The sequence below is a fragment of the Alligator mississippiensis genome, chromosome 14 (genome assembly GCF_030867095.1).
Source record: "Alligator mississippiensis isolate rAllMis1 chromosome 14, rAllMis1, whole genome shotgun sequence".
Taxonomy (NCBI): Eukaryota; Metazoa; Chordata; order Crocodylia; family Alligatoridae; genus Alligator; species Alligator mississippiensis.
Genome location: NC_081837.1, coordinates 36888054 through 36912103, shown reverse-complemented (window position 1 = coordinate 36912103; position 24050 = coordinate 36888054). Strand labels below are relative to the sequence as shown.

Genomic DNA, 24050 nt, shown 5'->3' with positions numbered 1-24050 from the left:
TAGCTAAAGTAGGTTTAAAGTATTTTTGCCCAAGATGCATGTTGAGGAGAGAAGGTTTCTTTCCCTTTCAGCCATGCGAGATGCTCGGGAGCTGACATGTTTAATGTATAAACAGTGAACCTCAGGCCCAAGGCAACTGAAACAAGCACAGATAAAAGCACAAATCTATCCGGCCTAATGCCACTAGGGAAAAATTCTGGTTAAGTGAGTCAAACAGATACAAGTATGTAAATACAAAGGGGCTGCATCCTCAGCAGATGTCAGTCAGTGGAGTTTGCTTTGAAGTTAATCCAGAGATGGCAGTTCACATCAGCTGAGGGTCTGGCCCTGGCATCACAATCCTAAATCAACAAGCACACTGCTGGGTGTCAAAGCCAATTAGAAAAGTAAATGAACAAAAGAAGCGAACAAACACATACAAGATAAGCCTCCTGTAGGCATTGGCTGAAAATCTAGCCATGCCACCAGATAAACCAAACTCTGTTCTCTTCTCCCAGAGGGACCTTCCTTCTCTGACTCCAGGTGGGATCTAGGAGCCAGTGTGCGTTGTGTACTGCTTCGCGTTTTGCAGCTGGCTATTGTTGCATTTGATCTTCCTTCAGGGAGAGTCCCTTCAGATGAAAGATGGATTATATGTAAACACCCAAGCTAGAGTTCTGGGGATTTAGTTGAGATCTTCACACACCAGTGCTACAAATAAAGGTCTCATCCTGAGAATGAGCCTGGGGTCACTATGATCCAAGACTGACTGACTGCCCTGCAAAATCTACAGGGTTGGGTTTTTTTTGTTCCAGTGTGTTTATAAGATGCTGGTTTTCATTTCTTCAGTCCATAATCCCTACATGTACAGCAGCGACCCAAGAGGTCATCAATTTCCCACCAACCATTGGCAAAGCTTGTTCATTGCCCGAAACAAAAGTGCAGTGCCTTTCAGGTTGGTGCTGTGCAGTCCCAACTCAGAAGGGTCTTGGGGTTGAAGCAATTGGAAAGTTTAGCAGTGTTGGCTTGGAAAGTCTGTATTGCGTAGCACCATTGTTGCCAGACTTCAGTGTAAGTTGCTACTGACAGCGCTGCCCCTTCCTCCTGCTCTTTCTCTTTGCCTGTTTAATATACTGATGGTATATGACTGATTACACAACACGTGGAACACAATGCAGTCAAAGGCATGCCTGAGCTCCTAATTGGACTCTTGCTCTGGCACGGGACACAAGTACTGCAGAGGCTGTGGGCCCAGACCCTTTAGTGGAGGAATTGTTGATGGAAGTTACTTGTGATCCTCTCTGTCACCAAAATCCAGTCCCCTGTTATCAGAGGCACCACACCACTTACTTACTACAACTCTCTTAAGTGAAATTAGTGTTTTGCCTCCTCTGCATTGATTGGAAAGCCATTCAGAACCTCGCCGTCTCTCCAGTTTTCAGCCTAGACTTGTTCTTAGCCGGTTTATTTCTTATTCGTGTACCAGCACCGTTCTTTAGCTCTTCTGCTCATCTGGTGTTTGCCTCGTGACACTTTTATATGCAGCAATCACATTCCCTCTTAGCCTGCATTTTTGTTAGCTTAAACAACCTTTTCTAGGCTTCTCTCATATAGGCCCCTGATTCCCCTGCTCACCCTAGTAACCCTTCCCTGCACCTGTTCCAATTTGAAGTTAATTATTTTTAACGTGGGCAACCAGAATTGTGTCCGGTGTTCTTCATGAACTTCACCATTGTCTTACAAGGGTGCTAATACTTCCCCCTCTCTGCTGGAAATATGATGCCTTGCCAGAGGCATCCTAGGTTTGTATTTCCTCGGTCACTTCCAACTGATGAGCTTCTAGTTGGTAGCTGAAGCTTTGTTTTTAGTCCCCAATGTAGGACCATTTTGTACTATTGATTTTTCCTTCTGTGTTTATTACTCCAGTCTGTCATCCAGTTTTCTTTGTTCAGTGCCCCGATTCTTCTTTGCACTGCCATCTCCCAACTTGACTTCATCAGGTCATTTCACCAGCGCATCCCACTTTGTGCCAAGATCACAGATGAAAATATTTAATAAGATAAGTCCCAAAACGGATTCTTGTTCCCTCCCTCCAGTCTGGTACCCCTCCTGTTTAATATTACCATTGTTGTCTTCCCTTTAGCCAGTTCCTAACCACCTTAAATTCTTGTACTTATCCCTAGTTTCCATATGACATCAAATCTAAGGCTTAACTGAAGTGCAGATGAAAGATCTTTTGCATTTCCTTTGTTTAAGAAAGTGCTTATCTTTTCGAAGAAAGCTATCTGGTTACTTTGGCACAGTCAACCTTAGGTAAACGCACGCAGCGTTTCATAGGGTTTCCCATTTACTACCAAGTCTTCAGTTCTTTCCTATAGAATTGCCCTAAAACGTTGTTAACCTTGTATGCTGAGGGACCTTCTGCACTATTTGCTTTAATATTCTTTACAAGCTCCATCTGAGCTTGCCCTCTAACAATTCTCATTTTAGAGGCAGTTAGCCTGAAGTCTGATAAAAAGCAGGGTAGATATGTACCTTATAGACTAACTAAATACAATTACCTATAGAGCGCTTCTGATAAAGTGAGCTTGACTTCACAAAAGCTTATGCTAATTTTCATTTTGTGCCTATCTCTACCCTTCTTGACCTCCAAGATTCTGCTTGCTTTGTTGTTAGACCTTATTTCCCAATATTTGTAATCTCTCTGGTTATTCCCAGTATCCCTCCTGAGGTGGCCATCTATTCAGTCAACTCTGGAGCCTCTTACTTAAGGTACTGACTCCTGACAGTTAACCTGCCTTGCACTTGAAGACATTTCAGTTCTCCTCTTCATTAAAGGTTCTTTGGGTAAATCTGATATTTTTTTTATTAGACCAACTCAATAATTGGAAAAATTCTCCTTTGCAAGCTTTTGGGTATAAATACCCTTCATCAGGCTAAGGAAGCATCTGCAGTTGGCGTGTGCTCTTCCTGGATGGCATGAATGACCTTAGACCAACACGGCTACAACCTATATTCCTCATTAAAGTCTCTTGAGCCCTCCAGTCCATTTGACTTTCCAATTAGTTTATCAACGTTTGTCCTTTTGAAAGATAGGCCAAAGGCAGGATTCACAGCTTAGGGGAAGTGTCACTGTTCCTACCGAACCAAGAGACTCCCTAGTTGAAGGTAGGGAAATCCAAGATGTAATTGTTTGATCCTAAAAGTCTGTGTTTGTTCCTTTTCTTTTTAAATTGAAATAGTGTTAGACTTATCACAGTGGGAGGCGACTCTGGTCATGTGATGGGCTGGGGACTGCTGTGAAAGGAAAAGGGCTCAAACTACTGCATTTCTCTTATGCAAATGTTAGCTCAGGTATTCAAGAGGCAGCAATGATGCCCAAAGAGGGGTGGTCTCATCAGCTCCTGTTCCTGTTGGTGGGGAGAAGGAAGCATGAGAGAGGAATTGCTTCCCTTCCAGCACTGTCCCTTCTGCTGTTAACAATTGGCTTTTTGTTTCTCACGCTTAACTTGGAAGTTAAGGGCTCAGTTGTTTAAGCACTGCAGTAGTGCGGGAGATGGGAGTGTGGCCAGGCTACTAGTGTTACAACTTGTCCAGCCTAGCCTAGGACTGGCTTTGCATTGTTCTTAGGCATTGTAGCATCGTTGATTCCTGAGTTTTGAATAACCCTTGGTGAGTTCTGGAGCAGCAAATAACCTTTGAGTAGAGGGGAGGAAGGTTATAATATCAGGGGAGGGGTGGGGGTGGAGGCAAGAGCCAGGTCAGTGAAGGTCCTGCAGGGAAACTTTAAGGCATGATATTCTAGCTGCTGTTTTAATAGTGTTTTCCCTTTTTCGTAACTGCGGCCTCCTCTCCATCTCGTGCCTAGTCATGACTGCCCATGGCTTATCTCTTTGGTTTGGGTTTCCTTTCGTGAACAGACTAAAGCAGTTCATTTTTTTTTTTTTTTTTAACAAAGCTAACTCTCTAGTACTGTTTGTGTTTTGGACAGAGTTTTTAGATGTGGCTTGGCTTGATATAAAATAGCTTCCTGTCCCATAAGATAAAGGATTTGTACAAGGTCTAAAAAGTATTGCAAATCAGACCATGCAAACTCCACGATGGCTCTTGTAAGTAAATTGTATTGGCCAGATTCCTCCCTGTGCCTAGTTCTAGGAAGCTCAGGATAACCCAGTGCACTGAGTTTCTTTCTCAGGTTTTGCCTTTCTTCAATTCCCAGGGGAGTCTTCATCTTCAGGTGCTGCCAGCAATAGCCAGCCTCAGGTAGGAGTGTCTTGGATGTCTTTTGATATGTTTTAAATGTGATGCAAGCTAAGTAAATATCCCATGCTTGTCTTTTATTAAAGCTCTCTCCTTGTTGGATGATGCAAAATTAATACTTCAGCCTTGGGGGAGAGACATGATCCTGTGTCTGTACTGTACATGCTGGCTTAAGCTTAAGTGCAGAACGGTGCTGGTATTTCATAGTAACTAGGACTATTGCCTTAACTGTAGGTAGACGTTAGTTTTTTCATTGGAGAATTTGGGGGGCTAGAATGCAATCAGGATTTCAGGCAGGCAGCTTTCTTTCATCAAGGCATACTGTGTACAATCCGGGTGGAATGAGAAGCAGCTCTTGCAGTCTGTCGGCTCTAGCCTGCAGAATCTGGACACAAAAAGCAGCTGCAATAACAATTTGATTGTTTTCGTGCAGGTGAGATGTAGTGAGCCTTTCCAGTTTTCGGAGGGGGACGACACTTAGACTGATTCTAGTGACTGTAGGGACCACAGCAGCAATTTTATGTTTGAAGTGTTTTAGCTAGGGGAAGTGTTAGCTAGGAGAAGTATTTCATATGGAGAGATTTGACTGCTGGCCAAAGGGTCACTTAAATCCAGTTAAATTTTATACCCAGAACCAGGTAACCTAATCAGCATCATATCAGTTACTATTTCATTGCTGTTAACATACATGGCACTGAAAAACCAAGGAGGCAAACAAGGCCTCTACACAAAGGGACTTTTGAACTTCTTACTGAAATGCTTTTTTTTTTTTTTTTTTTTTTTAAGGCAATGGATTGTGTCTTGGTTTAGACATTAGTTGCTATTGGAAATCCCTGTGAAGGAAATTTTATTTCATGGGATTAATGTCTGAATTAAATCTGAAGTATAGACCAGCAGTTCTCAACCTTAAATGAGAGGCACCCCTCAAAATGCCAGCTTTTAGTTTTAACTCATTTTGTGAGCGTGGAAAAATAATACAGCCTTTTTTGCTGAAAAGAACTCAGCCCGCAATGGATCAGAATATTTTTAACACTGTGGATTCCTGTTTGAAATCTCTGGGTGTATCTTGTGAATTGTGTTTGCATACCTTATAGAGTGAGCGTTGTGCTTCCCCCCAAAAGGATTTCAAGGCACCCAGGTTGAGAATCACTGGTGTTAATTAAGGGGAGCAATTTTGAAGGTCCAGAAGAAAGTTAGGCACCCAGTGGGCCCCTAACGTTCGCTCAGACCTCGGAGACTCTGCCCATGTTGTGCATAGCTCCTCTAATTTGCTGCTGTTGTGCATGTCCAGCAGAATGCCAGTCACACTCGGCACACTATTACTGTTGTGGACCAGGAGGCCTAAAACCTCAGAGATGTATTTACAGGTCAGGCCCCGAAAAGGCCTGTCTGCCCAAGACGGTCAGTGGTCACTGAATCGCCGAGGCTCTGCTGATCTTTCTTCTAGCCATTCCGAGTCATATCCCAACCCCGAGGCTCACTTGATCGAGACCTCCAAAGGTAAGATCCTTGGTCTTGTTTTGCGTTTTAGCCTGGTGTACGTGATAGCAAAGAGGTGGGCTTGTTCTTACCCTTCTGTGCGTGTGTGTGGCTTTATCTGAGGTTTTTAGCACAGAAGTGTGTTATGCGCTTTGAAATGTTACTTCTCCTTTAAGCAGGCAAGGTTCTTTGGGTGAATGTGATATATCTTTCATTAGACCAACTAAATAGTTGGAAAAATTGTTCTTTGCAAGCTTTCGGGTACTTCTCCTTCAAAGCTTTCATCTTTCCGCATATGCATTTTTCCATGCAACTGTCTCCCCCCCCAACTTTGCCTACTCCTCCCTCCCTGGCAAATTCCCTGGGGTATTTCTGTCCTAGTCTCTGAGGCTTTCTTTATTGGATCAAGGGGATGAATGGGCCGCTGTGCTTTCCATCTGAACAGGGGACCCTTTGTTAGTCGTTGTGGGTTTGGGGCAGTTCTGTCTGGGCCCAAGTGTCCCAGCACGTGGCACAAGCTATTCCTAGCTGCCTGTCTGCCTTCAGAGAGAAATGCCGTTAAATGTCAAACTGGGGCGTGGAGGAAACGATTACTTAGGAATAAAAAGGGAGCAAAACTAAGGCAGCCGCTACTGTTTTCCAAGGCATTCAGATTTCCCTTCAGATAAATATGGCTGTCCAATCAATGCAGTCACTTCCCCCATATTTGCACTGGTTTCTATAATCGTTTGTCATGATTGAAACAGTTGAGCTTTGCTTGCATCTGTGTGGAGGGTGTTCTGGGCTTGCATTACAGACCTATTTACTTGTAGGGCTGCCGAATGGTAGAGGAGTATATTGAACAAATGGTCGGGCCCTGGAAAACCCTAGCTTGGCTGTGATGAGACTTCCTTAGCAGGGTATGAAAATAGTATAGGGCATTCTCTCCTTTTACCCACTTAGTAGCAATGTCATTTAAAGGCTTTATACTGAATATGTTACGCCTAATGGGTAACCGATGATTACTTCGCTTCCTTGGGATTTTTCAAGTTAAGTCAGTCCCGAGGTTGCATCGATCGTTGGGGCACCTTTGATGTAGCAGTACTTCCCTCCATTCTTTCCAGTCTTTTGCAGTCCTTGTACAATCAGTCAGTTTTAATCCTGTCCAGTTTTTCATGTTGGTGGTCCAGCTTGTCCTACAGCCGTCCTCCTCTTTGTCCATCCACAGCACCCTGCCTGGTGGTGTTGGTAAGGGTGCCGGCCCTTCTTGTTGCATACCACTGCATATTTCTTCTTATGATTTCGAGTAAGGGTTCATATTTGCCAACTTGGGGAAATTGGGGGATTTTTAGTCTGCTTTAATTCTACCTGTGGGGATTTCGCATCTCAAATGTTTGTAAGCTATAGGCCAGAAGTGAGTAAGCTCCCTGTGTGGACTGCCCTACCAGTTGACCGCAGTTCTGACCTCTGCTGCTCTTCTGTTCTCAAGCAGACTGCCAATTGTGTAAGCTGGTTTTTTCCATTTTTATGATGCAAACAAATGTCTGCGAAGGACTACATTAAGCCCATCCAGCTAACATTACTTGTGACCCGAATATTGAGAAGTGGCTTCCACCAGGTAATTTCCTAACCGAATGCATCTCCCAGCTTTAAGACACATTGCACAAGTATACAGTGCTGGAAAATGACCAGATGAAACCTGTTGCGGGAAAGGAGGCCTCTGCGAAATTGAATCGACTTGCTTTGGTTGCTGTTGGAGACTGGTTTCTTAAGTCTGAGGACTCCCCAGGGCATTTGACCTATTTATTGATTGGAGACTAGCTTTGATATCTGAGAGCTGCAGCTTCAACCAAGTGCACCCTGAAAACAGTGCTACCCTTTCTCCTTTAAATGTTGCCAATATCTCAGAGTTGAAAGAAGTCATTATGGCACTTCCCGCTGCTGTTCCCTGGTAGTTTATGGAGTTGAAGTCTTCAGTTTTGGGAAGAGCGCATTTCCCCAGCACTCGATTTCAGACTCTTACAAGTTGTGCATGTGCCAGCAGTTATTGACAGGAGTATTCATCTCTGGCAGTCATTCAGAAAGTTGTTTCTATTCAAGCTTCTTCAGGTCCTTCCTTTTGACAGTTAGAAGGAATTTACGTGTAATATGAATACAGCTCTGCTTGCATGTGCCGGTTGGCAGTTGGGATCAGTCAATTATTCATGATTTATCCAGGGCCCTGGTATCTGATATTAAGGATGTTAGTACAGTAGTAACAGAGTAATAGTGTCATATTTCTGGGGCAGTCAGTTCTGCAAGCAGCTCGCTGCATTAATAGATCAGACCATTTTGCATTTAGTGGTTGGTTAATGGGAGGGAGGTTTTTTCAGTTCAGCAAGATTTTATCAGTTAAAACCTTTGGATTGTTTTTTTTTTTTTTCCCCCCCCTGCTGAGGAAGGAAGAGAGGCACAGCCCCGAAGCCACTGAGGAGCAAAGCTGCCTTTTTTTGGGAAGGGATTTTGGAACTCGCAGGTTGATTGCAGTCCAGAAGTTTTCCCACCCCGCGGCTCGTGCCAAGAGTAGGGAGCTCTGCTCTAAATAACACTTTGGCCTTTATGGAAATGTATCAAATGTTCCAGGAGTGTTTGCGTCTCCCTCTGCCTCTCCTGCCTCGCTCTTTCTGAAGGATATAGTTAGCACTTCTCTTAGCCTTATATAGCAAGGCCTGATCGTGCTAACAGGAATAAAACAACAAGGAGAGCTGCCAGATTGCATAAATCAGGCCAGTGTTTGGAATTTCATAAATGCTGTGACTTTGGGTACAAGTTGAGCGCTTGGAACAATACTGAACTGTTCTCTCTTTATCTCCCCATCCCTTTCCCCCCCTTCTGCCCTCCCCCTTTGCGGGGAGAGCCGGAGTTTTGCTTTTCCTTCCTTGTTTTTAATCTTTATTTTTCTGTCTCCATCCCCTGAAGACCACAGGAGGAGCAGCGGCAGCCGGAGCCAAGACTCTACAGAAAGCCAAGACATCCAGGTCCCGGAGCAGTTTTCAGGGCTACTCCATGGTTCTTCCCCGGTATGTGAGATAAACGAGGACCCTTTCAGGCTAGTTTCTTCTGTGGGTAAAGGAGGCACGGAAGGCCCAGGTCATTCACCTGCTATGCAGCTGGAGGATGCGGATTTACCTGCCTCTGGACCCGTACGGACCAGCTCTCCTGACCAAAACCAGAAAGTGGTCTACGCAACTGTCCGGCACACGCACAGCCACCAGGCGGATCCTGAAACTGTAGTCACATCCCACATGCTGCCGCCCCCTGGGGGCACCGAGGAAGAGGGGGACAGAGGTGGTGCTGTGGGCCGAGCCCTCCCGGGAGGCAAGCCCAAAGCAGAGCTCAAACTCAGCCGGAGCTTGTCCAAATCAGACTCTGACCTTCTGACCTGCTCTCCAACAGAGGACGATGCCATGGGGAGCCGGAGCGAATCGCTCTCCAACTGTAGCACAGGGAAGAAAAGGCTGGAGAAGTCTCCGTCCTTTGCTTCAGAGTGGGATGAGGTAAGGCTGACCCTCACTCAGACGCTCGCCAGGAACAAATCTGTGCTATATGAGCTGCCTCTGATGAAGTCTGTTCAGGAGGTGGGGGTGGCGGGGAGTAGGGAAGGGGCGTGTGTATTGAGGAGGGGAGCTAGTAAATTGGGGGACACTAAGTATTCTCACGGTCTTCATGAGTTTACCCCACTGTGTGCATCTCTGCTGGAGAAACGGTGAATTACAGTCGCTCTCGAAGTAGTTAAATGCCAGGAGAGAGGCGTAATTGGAGCAGGGTCGAGGCAGAAGCTGCAAGGAATGAGGTGTTCTCTTAAACATTTGGAACCGCTCGCATCCGAGGCTTGAATTCTCCTTGGCTTAGCTGTTTCCCTGTTTTTTGGGAAGGGCTTTGTTTGTAAAAAGAGGGAGGCTCAAAATCCTCCAGGATCAGTGCTGTCATGTTGGCTTCCCCTCCCCAGCCCTGTCCCTCCGGACTGTCCCAGCATGAAGCAGAGGGAGGGTTTTGTTTCTAGGTCACAGTTGTCTTCTGCATTCACAGAAGGGCAGGTGGGTAAGAAAGGCATCGTGGGTTCGTGGAGTAGAGACGAGACTATTTGGAAGGCTGCTTTGTGCCTTGAATCGATCCAGCTTCTCTTGCAAGCGGCTGGGTCAGAAGCTTGTTAAAAGTTACTTAACTGTAGTGTCCAAGGAGAGGACAGTCGGTTAAATATTTCATGCTCAGAAAGTTGGCTGTAGTGAGCCACTCGGCTGAGATTAAGTGTCCCTCTGAAATCCAGCACTACAACATTACTGACACATTCTTTGGAGGCGACTGTACGCTAGCACAGCCGCAGAGCTACGTAAGATAAGCCCAGATGAACTGCTCTTTGTGCACTGAAAGGAAATCCAAACCCTTGCAGGGAATCTGATCCTTGAAGGTTGCATGCATGCCAGGCCTATGAACTGATGGCAAAAGGGAATCCCTTATCCTGCTGGACATTAGTGGGTGAAGGGTTAGCGACCCAACCTCATGCATGACTCTACTTTTGGCCGCCTGTATTGATGGGGGCTTAGCTGGCTTTGTAGCATGTAAATACACTTTATATCAGGCATGTGGTTTGCAGCTGGGGCATGTTTACTCCAAGGAACAGCAGTATACTCAGAAAATATTGGAGCAGAAATGTAAATCATTTTATTTTTATTTTTACTTTTACCCTCCACCTGGTCCACTCTCAAGATCTGTTCCCATCCTCCATGTATGAGTTTTTTCCTTCCCTTGGTTAGGCTCTGCTGTTAGTGAATCAGGGTGTCAGTGATTTCAGGGAAAGATGGTTAGGTTGGAGATCGCTTTTCTTGTGCTGTGTTCACATCTCATTTTAAATTCCATCCCCTGCCTGATTGGCTGCTCGCAGCCCTGGACTTTAATGGCAAAGTCCCCTTCTGGGTTTACAATGCTGCAGTGGCTGCACCTGTAGCAGGGATGCAATTTCTATTTAGAGCTGCTCTGCTTTGTGCAGTCAGGTGAATGTGTGATCTGTGCATCACTGGTCACGTTAACACTGGGTGGGACTGAGATGAGATACTTGTAGTAAAAACTACAGTATCACTGCATGTTCCCTCCTTGTTGGTTTGGGTGAGGAGGAGACCTGTGAGGACGAGGGCAAAGGAAAGCGAGGCTGAAAGATTTGTACCGTCATCTGAAGCCATGTTGCTCTCATCTGAAGTTTACTTTAGGAGCAAAGTATTGGAGAACTATCTTTATTTTTTTGAAGGGGTGGGGGCAGGTATTAATGCTGAGGAACAAGGATTCATTGCTCTTAATCCTGTTGCAACACCTGCAGGACCTCACAGATCATCTGTTCCCTGTTTTTCTTGACTTCTAATCTATAGTGTGCTGGTATTTTATCCTTTCGTCATTTCTGTTCAGTTTAATTCCCAGGCGGGCATCCTGGCTTCTCTTTGTCCTTGCTCATTTTTCTTCCTGTGCCCCTGCCAGAACTGCTGCCACTGTGGGCACTTACAGGGACAGGGGAAAGCATGCTTGGCCCACTGTATGCAGTGGATCAGTGCTGACTGGATGGCCTGATAAACCCTTTGTTTCTTTTCTAGTTCCAGTCCTAGCTTGCCCACCCAAGGAGAGGCTCTACCTGGCAGTGTGACCTGGGTTATGTGTCTAGCTGAACTTCTCACCTGCTGGGTGACCTCAGGGGAGTTGCTTCCCCTTTGCTTCATACTCCCCAATCTGTAAAGTGGGGGCCACGGTGACCTCCTTTTCAAAGCGCTTTAATTTTTCCCAGTGAACAGTGCTATGCAAGTGCGAGGTATTCTCCTCCAACCAGTACTTCATTGAAGGGAAAGCAGGGGTGGGATTTGGGTTTGAGAAGGGTCCCATCTTGGTTTCTGTGGCGGGGAACCTACATGCTTCATCCCTAACTAGTGCACTCTTTAACGCACCTTGCAGTATGCATTCAGGGATGGCACAGGGCAGAATTATGTGATGAGACGTAGCGTAGGAATAAAACCGTTCTGGGCAAGGTGCTCACTGGCCTGCCTTACACTTAAGATCAAAATTGCCAACAGGGGTGTTAAGTACAAATTCTGAACTTAATGGATTTATTTAGGGCTTCCAGCTGGTGAGAAGGGGCTGACCCTTCACTTTCAGCAGCCTCAGACAGCAAAGCACAACTGCTGTGGCTTTAATTGTTGCAGTGATTTAAAGGATGGCCAAGGAGCTGGCCACACCAACGACAACAGCAGTTGTGTGACGTAAGAGAAACCCATGTCTGTGTGATTCTTTGCTCAGAGGTTGGCTTAGTCCCTGCGTGGGTTAATGCAGTTGCTAGTGAACTAGGCTGTCGCAGCCTCTGAACAGTCTGGGTAATGTAAAATCTCACTGAGCCTGCCCCCGTTAACATGATTTGGATCCGTTTTACCGTTGGTTTTTATGGTGAGAGAGCAGTGGCAAGGGATCCTCTCCCATCCACGCCTGGCAGATTGTGTGGTGTTTTGTGTCATGCCAGTGGTATTTGTGCTGGTAGTAGAAGGGGGGCGAATCCCTGCTCGCAAGGGTCTGTGCACTGCAAGTGCAATTGAAACCAAGTGGCAGAAGGCTTCTCCTGATGTCTTTATCAACAGCAGTTGTCTGCCTGTGAAGCTAAGGATCCTTGGGAGTGACCCCAAGGTATTCACGGGGCAGCATAACAAAAGATTGCTGGTGGCAGAGAAGAACTAAGCTTGTGATGCTCTTGGGCCATCAGTTAAAGATGCCAAATAAGTCCCATAAATTGAAGAAAAGGCAGATTTATCCTCCAGCTTGCTGAAGGGTTGGGCTCCACCAACCTTGCCCCTGTGTGTGAACTGCTTCCCCCAGCAGCCAGTGCCGCTTCTACCTCCAAAAGGCCAATCAACGTAGGCAAAAAGAGAGGGGTGGGGGAGGAAATGATTGACTGGGCTAAGATTTCTCTGGTTCCTTGTTTGCAGCAGAGAACAGCTCCCCTACTGCAGAGGCCAGGCCCAAACCGCACACGACAATATTGCTTTGTGCTCAGTGCTGCAAAGGAGTCTGTTCGCTATCTGCTTCCCTTCTGTCTCCTGACCCACAGGCTGTTTCATATGAGCATGAAAACACACATTCTCCCCTCCTCAGCTGTCATTGCCGGATATAAACGCCTTACAAGCAAGGCATGGAAATTATCAAAGCAAACAGCAATGCGTCATCAAGGGAGAGAGCACAGAACCCTGCTCGGTCCTTTGCTTCAGTGGGAACGAAGCCGGGGACGGGTGGGCAGACAACCTGCATGAGGTAGAGCCTCTAGTCAGCGTGCATATTTGAATCCTTCAAAACTTGGCTGAGGGCTAATGTGATAAATTTGTTTTCTGTAATTGGCTCATAAATATTTAGCAGCCATGAGATGAGCACGCAGTAGTGGCAGCATGCTATGAATTTTGCATAGGAGAATAAACTGTTTGTGTTTCCGAACGGGGGACTTGGGTGCACTCTGCGTGAGGCAGGGAGACTGAGGCTGCCAACCCAGTTTCAGGGCCATGTTCGCTCTTGCCATGTCTCTTCCCTCCCCTCTTAGGCTGCAGAACAGCTCCTTAACTCTCTCTGCACATCTGCTTTTAAGGTCCCCCTTTATGCTCAGGCAGATCCTACAAAATGATAATGGTTGCATGTTCATCCAGTGCCTTTTGTCTAAAGAGATCTCAAACTCTTTGAATAGGAGGTGAGAGAGGCAAGAGTTGTTTTTTTTTGTGGGGGATATCTTTTATTGGACCAGCTGCATGGTTAGGATACATTCAGACAAGCTTTTGGGTATCACTGGGTCTCTGCAGGCACAGGAGGGCTAAATAGCAGATGGAATAAAGGCTTGTGTAGAACTCTGTATGTAAATAGATCAGCTTAAACAGGACATACTTACTTACTTTTGCTGCCAAGCTAAGAGAGATTAACCTGGAAAGACCTACTTTAACCCAAACCTGCTACCAAAAAGACCTGGTGACAGCCATCCCACATAAGAAGAAAAGGTGGATTTGGCTATTACGAGAGCCACCTCCCAGGCAGCATCCCAGCAACACTGGAGAGAATCAAGACAGCAGCACTCAAAACACCAACAACAACACTAACTTATCACAAGTCTCCCTTTCACACTCTGAACTTCTTCCTGAGCAATATTTGGAGGTGCTACAGGCATAGATGGGTCTCCTACGAGTCACCTGCACGCCCCAACTGACGTGGCTGTAATGGCAGAACTAGACTAGCCTTCAGGAAACAATTGACATGGAGACGGGAGGCAAAGTTTACATTATGGCCAACTTACTGAAGTTTCCAATGTGTAAATTGGAGCAGGGAGTCTTTGTGGGAGGAAGTATGGTCTAGCAGATGAGATCTGAGACTTGGTGTAGCAATCTCTGGTCTACATCCAGCTCTGCCACTGATTTTTCTGTATGGCCTTGGGCAACTTGTTTCCTTTGCGTTTCTCAGCGAGGAAGGAGAACTCTCCTTCCCAGAACACTGTCGTGACATTTGTGGGTTAAAAGCTGCCTAGTTGTTGTTTCTTTGCTAAGGACATTGGTGACAACTGTCTCTATTTAAGTGGTTCCTGCCCTGAGGATGTGGTGATTTCCTTTGCGAAAAGAATGAGCTTTTCATTCTGGGAAGACATCTTTCAAACAGCCCTCGTGGTAATGGGCTATAGCAGCTTCCTTAGGAAGCAAACATGGGAATGATTTGTGGGGCAGAGGCAAGATCAATAACATCTTGAACCATTTGAATCAACTCTGGCTTAAGCTACCTGAAAGTACCTCTGTAGAGAATTGTTAGATAAACTGTGCTTAAATATGCTGCTTACTGATATTGTTTCAGCAAATCTGGGTTGAACCTTGTTTTCTTTGCTTTATTAGGACCCAAGATGTACGTAGCCGTGCCCAGGCTCCGTCTCTCAAGTGGATAGTATCATAAAAGGGTTTGGGAACAGAAGCTTCCTGTACTTGAACCAAATACAGGGCCTCCCTTGAGGATTGCGCCTGTTTTCAGCCTCCAGTGGTGTTTATGTCCCAGCTTTCTTCTTCATATCTTGGAAAAGGATGTGGGAGGAATTTTAAAAGGTGCCCTCTTAGCTTGAGGATAACCCCCTCTTTTGAGTCAGGTGTGACGTTGCAGTAATGCAAACCTCTCCTTCCCATGGCTTGTTCGAAGCAGTAGTCATCACACTGCATGCTGCACTACTGGCAGCATTATGTGACTGCTCATCCTTTACGTTTTTCTCCAAGAGGAGCATTGTACTGGTGCCTGGGGAAGCAGGCTAGGCACAAGAAAAGCAACTTAATTGTTCCAGTAGAGCAAGGAACACTTTAAAGCTTCTTTCTACTTCACTAAGAAGCCCTTCCTAGGTTAGCAGTATCAAAGCGCACTGTGCAAAGATGTTTGAACATTATTCTCTCCCTGATCTACAGTATGGGGGAAACTGAGATGGGTGAAGTGACTTGCCTGGGGTCCCATAGAATTAGGCTAGAATGCAGATGGCTTGCTTACCAATCCTGTGTCCTCTTCTGGAGTCTGATGTGTCTGCAACTATCTCGGATACTTCCCCCAGGTTGTGGTGCAGCTTCCTGTCTCCCCCACCCCATGTTCTCCGCTGGCTTGTGCTGAGACGGACCAAGACTAAGTGGGACTTGATGGCAAGAATTCAGCCCTGACTGCCCCGGCTCTATTGGGAAAAGCTTCCAGACAGTAAGATCTGTTAGTCTGGGGAATAGCCTCCCAGGGGAAGTGAAGGAAGGTGGACCTGAGCAGACTGCATGAAACATGTTGTAGAGAATTCCTCCTGCATTGACAAGGGAGAGTGGCTTTTGGTAACGGGCCCTTTCCATCTCTCCAGCTCTTGCTTGGATGACCTTACAAATGGCCCCTGTTTGTAAGGTGTAAAGTCAAATGCCACATAGAGTGTAAGCTAGGAGAAATGGGATGAAATGGAAAATCCCATGTGGACTATCAAAACGACAATCCTGATGGCGAGAGCCATTAGTTTGTGGGATAGTGGCCGAGCACCAGAAGTATCCTCGTTGGTTGGGGCACTTGCAACATGGACCAAGCAAAGCGCCAGAAGATGAAGGCAGCCCCACATTGCTAGAAAGGTTCAGGGCCTGTGCCTTCCATAACAGGGCTCCTCCATGCTTCCTCCTATTGAAATGAATTTGCATCTCCTGTCTTCCCTTTAGTATCCGCCCCTTGTACTTGTAACCAGTGCAGCCTGGGATAGACAGACTCTGAATTCTTGATGTTCGGGGAACAGCCAATATCCAGCTGTGCTGACATATACTCAGCGTGGAGGCAGCCTGGATTCTTCCACAGCGACTAACCTGCCTGTTCTCAGGCATGTGCCTAAAATAAAACACAGCTTCCGCCGCAGTCCCAGGGTGCAAAAATTAATCATTCGCAACACGGGACAATGGATCGACCCGTCTGAACAAGTGAAAAACTGCCCATGTTCTCTGCTTTAAATTGTGTCAAGCTTCAGGCCATTTTTAAAAGGTCAGTAGCACTTAACATTTGGAGTTCTATAAATTTAATTCTTGGTATGCCTAATTTCTAAAGTACATCCCGTTTTGAGTGGAACAGCCAGGATGTCTATTCCTGGTTTAGGCAGCACAGTTCCCCGGTGGAATTAGCTTCTCGTGGAATCACAACTTTAGTCTGGAAGGTTTGACTCTCTCTATACAGGACTGGAGAGGAAGCTCCTTTGTCAAAAGTCTTGTTGCCTGTTGAGAGTGTTTCTTTAAGCCTTTATCATCACAATGTTAAAAACAAAAGGTGAAAATGTTTAAGTGCATAGCCGTGCATAGGCATAAGCACCGTTATCATTACCAGTAAAACAAATTACCATTACAACCAGAGATTAAAACCCCTTCCCCTCTCTCCACATACCCTGTGAATGGCCAACTACCTTCCACTGTACCAAGTGCCCTTCAATGGGTCGTGCTGGGCCAAACTGGACCACGTGTTCTTGGAGCTGCTCATTATCAGAGATGCACAGGGGTAAATGCGACTGATCAGGAAATCCCAGTGTGGTGAACTAGTTTTTGTACCTTATTTCCTAGCATAAGGCATTTCAGCTCTGCCTGTGGTACCGCAATAATGCACTACAGTGTTTGTGAACTACTGCTTCTGGGGCTGGTGCGGTTCAGCAAGCAAAAATGTGGCCTTTAACATGTGTGCAGCAGCCTAGAACCAGCTCTGCCCTGAATGTGGCACCAGGTAAATGGTTCCTGTGTTGAATTTCTAATCAAGTTTTGTGCTGAAAGATCCCAGCACCATCTCTGTAAAGCAAGGTGGCTGCGTTGTGTTCTGTTTTTAGCCCTTTTAACCAGAGATAAAGTTTTGTTTTATTTTCTGGGGGAGGTTAAAAGAGACCTGAATAAAACATGCATTTTATTTTAGCTTCTTTAGAGAAAAAGAAATGCATCATCCAACAGAGATTTATCAGGCAAAAACCACTTCGCTGCACTTTTTTTTCCCCTGACAGTGAATTATTTAGCTGGTGAATTAATGAATACTTCACATCAAATTATGGCACCGGACAGTCATCATCTGACCCTCTCTCTTACAAAATAATTATTGGAGCAGTGCTTGATATTACCCTCTCAAGTTAAATGACTGCTCTCATCTCGGTCACTCTAGATCAGATATTGAATCTATTGATTCAGCATTTTTTTATGGTTGGCGTCACATTAGTATCAATATTTGGGAGTAAATTGTTGCATATCCATAGCAACTTCCATCCCTCTAAGATCATGGGTCAGATAAAACCAATATCAACTTGGCCAGCAACTTTAAACACGCAGGTCCCATTAACATCAGTAGGGTTGTTTATGTGCTTAAATAGCAAGGTGAATTATGGCCTTAATGAAGTCCTGCAGATTCAAAACAATTGCCTGGAAACGTGCATTTTTTAAAAATCCAGCCTCAAAGCCACCATTTCATTAAAGTGCTCCCAAAAGAGTGTAAATGTTGAGCTGCAGATATTTTTTTTCATAAAACCTGCGAAAGGAGAACTAGTTTTTTTGTGGTTAGTGAAATTACATCTTAAGGCTTAACGTTGTATTTCTGACAAGCTGAGCGATTCATCGCCTTGGTGGCTTCTCCCTTGTGGCCTTGTTTGTAGCTCACCAATTAAGTGCAAACAGTTCAAGTTGAACTCTGACAATAAAAAACCTACTTTCATCTTTCAAACAGCATAAAACATGCAGGAAAAGGCTTTCAGATTGCATCCGTGACTGATGTGTGTGCATGTACTGCTAAATTCCTTGGCACTGGAGCATGGGAAGTGTGCTCTGTCTTGATGCATTCATCCCTCAAATACCTGGCCCCACCTCTGGTGATGCAGCCTCAGGAAACTTCCTTCTTTTGGGTTTAAGAGCCAGAAGTCTTCTGAGTCATTTCCAGCAGGTTTTTTTTCTTCCTAAAGTTTTTAATTAGTTTTTGGTTTTGGTGATTAAATTTTAATGTTTAATCTGCCCTGTTTGAAATTGCAGTGCCAGGCAGGGTGTGTTTGCTAACTCAGATATCCTTGGCATGTTTTCTAGCCTTTGTCATTTGTTTTGTGCTGGTTTTAATTTCTAAAGATTCATTCCAGTTGTTCACTCCTTCACTCTTTCCTCCCCCCCAACAACCTTATCCATTTCAGATGCTGAAATATTTTATAGTTCTGCTTTTAAAAAAAAAAAAAAAAAAAGCTTTGCTGCCAGTATCTTTTTATTATGATATCTACTGTAAACAGGCATGTCCTGGAGTCTCTCAAGTCAGTTAATTGCTGATTTGATTATTTTATTACTTCCAGATCACAAGGTTTGCTCTTGTTTTTCCTGCTTTTAGAGTTGAGAATTTTTCCCCACCCTGAACTTTTGCCTTTTGTCTCCAAAAGCAGGAGTCCTTCATTCCTTGGACCTGGAAAAAGTAGCTTTCCTCTTCAATGAGGGGGTGATACCTAACTCCCAAAGCACAGGGGTGCCACACCTATTAAAATAGCATATTGCAACAAGCTATTAAAGCAGTTGGTATTAAGCCCTCGTTACTTAATTCCTGCAAACTTGAACTCTGTTGAATCCAGGCAAAGGGAAATGCAGATCCCAGGTTTGAAGGAGCTCAGTGGGATGCCTTGCTCTGCATGTGTACAACTTTTGACAGGTCAGGACAGGTTTCTGCTGTCTAAAGCAGCGGTTCTCAACCTTTTTTTTTGTACCAGGACCCATTTGTAAACATCGCTGACCAGTCCCGACCCAGTGCCACTCGCTCCTGCCTGCTGCCCTCCACTCCCAAGCCCCAGCTCTCAGGTGTTTGGGGCAGGGGGCGGGTGTTTGGGGCAGGGGGAGCCCCAAGCAGCCCCTCGCAGGCTGGAACTCTTACAACCTGCACGGAAAAAGCCACCGTTTCCCACCTTCTTCTCCTTTAAATGATAACCCAGTTTTAAAGTTTGTTCACGACCTTTTTGTGTATTCTTGTGACCCATGGGTTGAGAAATGCTGGCCTAAAATATTAAGGGAGAGGGAGAATTGGAGATGGAACTGACCTGAACTATAAAGCTCAAGGCGATGGAATTGGAGATCAAATCCATCACCTGGAGCTGCACCCCTAACTGATGAGAGACCTTTGCAAACTGGAGTACAGGAAGGGTTGGAGATTTGAACAAAACATCTCCTTTTGGTAGATAAAGGTGCACTAGTGTTTCCATCAGAGAAACAAGTAACACCAAAAATGCTGCATGCCCGTATTTGGCAGCAAGGCTTGGATGTAGAAACTGTTTGCTAATTCTTTAAATCATTCCAGTTCGGATCTAAACAAGTGTCACTGGTAACTCTCTTCTTCAGCTAGGCTTTTAAAACAAGCTGTTGAATATTGCAGTTTATTAGCTGCTGTCTACCTCGAGGTATTCCATCTACATGTTCACAAAGACGTGATGTAAATGTACAATGACTCTCGTTCTTCCTCCCTTGTGTTTGCTTATAGGTCATCAATCACAGGCACCAAGCTGGACTTGTGTCTGAGCTTGTATAGATCCAATACACTAGAATAAGGTACCCATTTCAGTCCATTGGATACTCTGCTTGTATAACGATGGCATTTGAAAATGTTTGAATTGCATAGTAACATGGTTATGTGAAATATGATGTTTCTGTTGCATTTCATGTAAATTGTGCAGGCTCTCTAACAAAAGCATTCTTTTTTTTTTGAAAGTTATGCAGCCAGATTTTGGATCAGTAATGGTTTTGTGACATTTCTGCCTTCATCGGGGATGTTTAAGTCCCCTCTTCCTTAAGTTTCTCATCTTTAATTACATTTTTTAATATCTTAATTTTCCTCTGTAGCATCACTTAAATGTTTACTTCCTGTCTGCAGTATTTTTGTAGGGTTGCGACGTGCTTTGTTACCCAGTGCCAGAGGCGTTTCAGTAGCTGAACCGATTGCTGTTTACATGGTGGCTGTGCCCAGGGGCTCCAATACGTTTTGGAGCCCTGTTATGCTCCTTGCTCTAACAAATATAGAAGTGGATACGATCTTTATGAGAAATTCGTAGACTGTAGGATGCATGTTAAGTCTTTTTTGGGTGAAAGGTGATCTGAAATGTAAGAGCACAGCTTATGAAATGCATTGAAATTCTTCACGATATCAAGTGTAAAATGTAGTTTTAAAGCTGCCAGGAAATTCAAAGCGCTAGCTAATGAGAGGTTCTCACTTTGAGACCTGTGTCTGTCTCTCTCCATAGCTTGCCTTACTGCTTTTACTAGGTCAGGCCCAATGTGCCTGAGTACAGAAGCTCTTTTCAGCCGAGTTTCACAGTGGGGTCTGAAATTGTGAATCCACTGCATTGACTTTGAAGTTTGGAGCCTTATTACAAATTCCTTTTCCTTGACATGTGTTCAGGCTCTATGTTTTGTGTTTCTTATAGAAACACAAACTGCAGGGTAATATGAACCAACAGTCCCTTGACCCTGATCCAAATGAGTTTCTCTGAGACCATATTAAACCAGAAAGAGTGCCTCTGTATCACTAATGAACAGTTGGAGGATGCACTGAAATAAGTCACTGACAAATCTACTGGGTCCATGCATAGCCGTGCTTGGAATAGGAATGCTGCTAGAGGAAGATGTGGCTACTGACTTGAATAGTTAGCACAGTATGTATTTGTTGGACAACGCTTGTTTTCTAAATTTCTATTCATATTAATAGAGCCAATAAAACTATGACCCACACAAACTCTTGTCTCTTGCATTAAATTCTTCAAGAGTTTTCAAAATTTGGTACGGCCAGTTTCCTATTACGAAAGCCTACTGTATACATGTCGGATACACACAATGGTGAACTTTGAGGTCGTATTTCCATAGACATATTCTGGTGACAACTCAAATCCTGCATCATCCAGCGAGACAGAAAAGCCAGAGTTGTTCACATCCTCACCCAGCCCTGGTGATGGTAACATTGACTTCCCCCTAGTTTTGGGTTGTAGAGAAGGTTGAAGGGGAAATAAGTTCACGGCCCCTCAAGTGGGTGTATTTTGAGGTCTGGTTATGCAGTCCAGAGACTTGTGTATATGGTGTTAATTCCTTCTACTGGTGATAAAACACCTGTGCCTAACATTGATTTTTTTTTTTCCATTTGCCCTGGTGAACAGCTGTTCTCCGAGTTCTTGATGCACTCTGATGTAGCGTTAAGCCGCTACCAAGTTCCCTCTCGGTCTTCTCTTCTGTAGGCAGAAGAGGCCCAGGTCCCTCAGCCTCTCCTCGTATGGCTTGTCTTGCAAGTCCCTGATCATATGCGTGGCTCTTCTCTGGACCCTCTCATGCTTTTCCACATCCTTGTTGAAGTGCAGCACCCAGAACTGGACGCAGTACTCCAACTGCGGTCCCACCAGTGCTGAGTAGAGTGGTAGTATCACTTCCTTAGTTTTGCATGAGATGCCTCGGTTGATGCATGCCAGTGTGTTGTTGGCCTTGCTGGCCACAGCATCGCGCTGCCAGTTCATGTTCATGTGATGGTCGATCACTACCCCTAGGTCTCTTTCGGTCATGGTGCAAGTCAAATTGTCGCCATCAAGCCTGTAGGTACGTTGGAGATTGTTTGCCCCCAGATGGAGCACCTTACACTTCTGTGTGTTGAACTTCATCTGGTTCTGGTCCAGCTCTCCAGCCTGTCCTGGTCCGCCTGTATCTGCAACCTATCTTCTGGTATTTAGCAATGTGTTTAACAGAATATTTTAATGCACCAAGCTAATAAATGCGAGTAAACAAAACTCGGGAAATTTTGGGTTATACCTGATGGTCAGGGGAATTCATAGTTAAAGGGGTCGTTCTCACATGGAGAACTTGGAACATACTGAAATCAAGAAAATCCAACACAACAAGGACTTGGCCCTGTTGGCAGTTGGCATGATTTTGATCCATGTGCTGTGGAAGCTATAAATGTATTGCTATATATAGTAGTCTGGTTGCAGTTTTAAAGGATTTTGTGTAAACCTGTTATGCATATTTCTAGAGTACCCTTCACTGTTGGATGGAGGTGTTCAAACTTAACCTATTTTCTGGCCAGTGCATTTTAATTTATTTTTTAATACTTTTATGTTGCTTCTTGAATGAGTGAATTTGAGTCTTTTTTTTTTTCTTTTAATATGGCTGTCAGATATTTGTCCTCTGCACAGGGAATGTCTTTACTTTGCACATCTGGAGTTGCCATCGGGATCGTGCCAGTTAAATCTTTTCTTGATGGTGTTCCACCAGGTGTTTTGCTAGAGGTTGGTCCACATTCGGTTACGAAGTGAAGGCTCCCTCTTTAAAGCCACAAGAGCTTGAGAGCTGCCACCTTTTATCTGGCTGTGGTGTGGAAACATATTAAAGCCTGTAGGATCATCCCTACACTGGAGAAGCATGTAAAAGAGCAGTGAGATATCAATGTTGTAGGGTTTGTTAAAGATGTAAGTTACTGGAGCCAATGTTTCCAACACATGTTTTCAAAGCCAGTCAAATGCTTCACCCTTGATATGGTCTCAACCTTGCATAGCAGCAGTTCACATAATCAAGGAGGTGTGGCAGCTCAGGTTTTACAGCAGCTTCTTCTGACTCCCACGGGTCACCCAAAACAGTCACGTCCCCTTATAGGACGGAGTCCGTTTAACCAACTAGCAAAGAAGGGCATCGGCGTTTCTAATGTTTGCTCCAGTAGGTCATTTTTTTTTCTTCTTTTTCCCTCCAACCCTAAAATATATTACTTAGCTGTTACTTGCTGCCAGAAAATCCATATACAATTAGAAGTGACAAGAGATCCAATCACGCATGTTCTCCAGAAGCCCCGTACCTGCCTGAGATGTAAGTCTTAAAAATGAAATAAAAGTATTGGGTGTTATGAGTGCAGCTGGGTCTTCAATAAGGATATTTTTTCTTGTCACCTAGGATAGCTAATGTATGAACCAGTGCTTCTCCACCTTGTTAGAGTCAAGGCACCCCTCAGAACATAGCGGCTCTTATTTTCCTATAGTCAAAAATAGTGTGAAAGCTAATAGAGCAAGCTTTCTGTTGCTAAACATTCAGAAAGCCCATAACAGATAAGGCAGCTTTTGACCCTTTACATTCCTATTGGGAGGGGGGGGGGGCGCATGGGGGGGGGGGCGTGATATGAGATTCTCAACCGGGGAGCCACAGCACCCCAGAGTGCCATGAGAGCCTTTTAAGGGTGATGAGCAATACTATATACCACACACATGCATACACACAAACACACTTTAAGGGCAATGAGCAGTATTATACACTACACACATATATGTCTATATATATGTCTGTGTGTGTAGTGTATAGTACTGCTCATCACCCTTAAAAGGATCTCATGGCACTGGGGTGTTGTGGCTCCCTGGCTGAGAATCTCTGGTATATGTAACATGTCGTAAATCTGAGGGTCTCTGGCAGTTGTATATAATCGATCCATCCCAGACCAGTGCTGTTACCCTGGCATTAACACTTAATTGTTCTCTAAAGACTTGATACCCTCTTACTTGCTCCCCAGTGTTTGCTTCAGCTAACCCATCAAGCTACAGTGAAATTGGTTAGCTTGTACTGGGTAGCGTGCTTTATTTTCTCAGACACATTTTAAAAACAACGCCAGGCTGCCTTCACAATTTTTTATTTTATATTAAAAAAATTATATCTCACCAGGGTCCTGAGCGTATAGCTGTTCAAAAATGAAATCCTATCCCTGGCCACTTATTTTCATCCATATAAATTTAAGACGGCAAAGCCTTTTAAACCAAGCATTGTGTGTGGCGTTTAGAAATAAAATAGGCTGCCCAGGGCTAGAGCTTGAGT

At 44.8% G+C, this 24050-nt stretch overlaps 1 protein-coding gene across 12 annotated transcripts in view; it reads left to right on the top strand.

Annotated features, from left to right (window-relative positions):
• Positions 1-24050, top strand: part of ANKS1A (ankyrin repeat and sterile alpha motif domain containing 1A) — a 153685-nt gene that overhangs the window by 63247 nt on the left and 66388 nt on the right. For 6 of the 12 annotated variants that reach the window (XM_059717253.1, XM_059717258.1, XM_059717257.1 and 3 more), the window contains 3 exons: positions 4199-4242; positions 5607-5739; positions 8656-9233. In XM_059717253.1, coding sequence (XP_059573236.1) covers positions 4199-4242; positions 5607-5739; positions 8656-9233 — 755 coding nt within the window. The remainder of the gene's footprint in view (positions 1-4198; positions 4243-5606; positions 5740-8655; positions 9234-24050) is intronic. The other 6 variants (XM_059717260.1, XM_059717267.1, XM_059717263.1 and 3 more) reach the window with 1 other exon arrangement.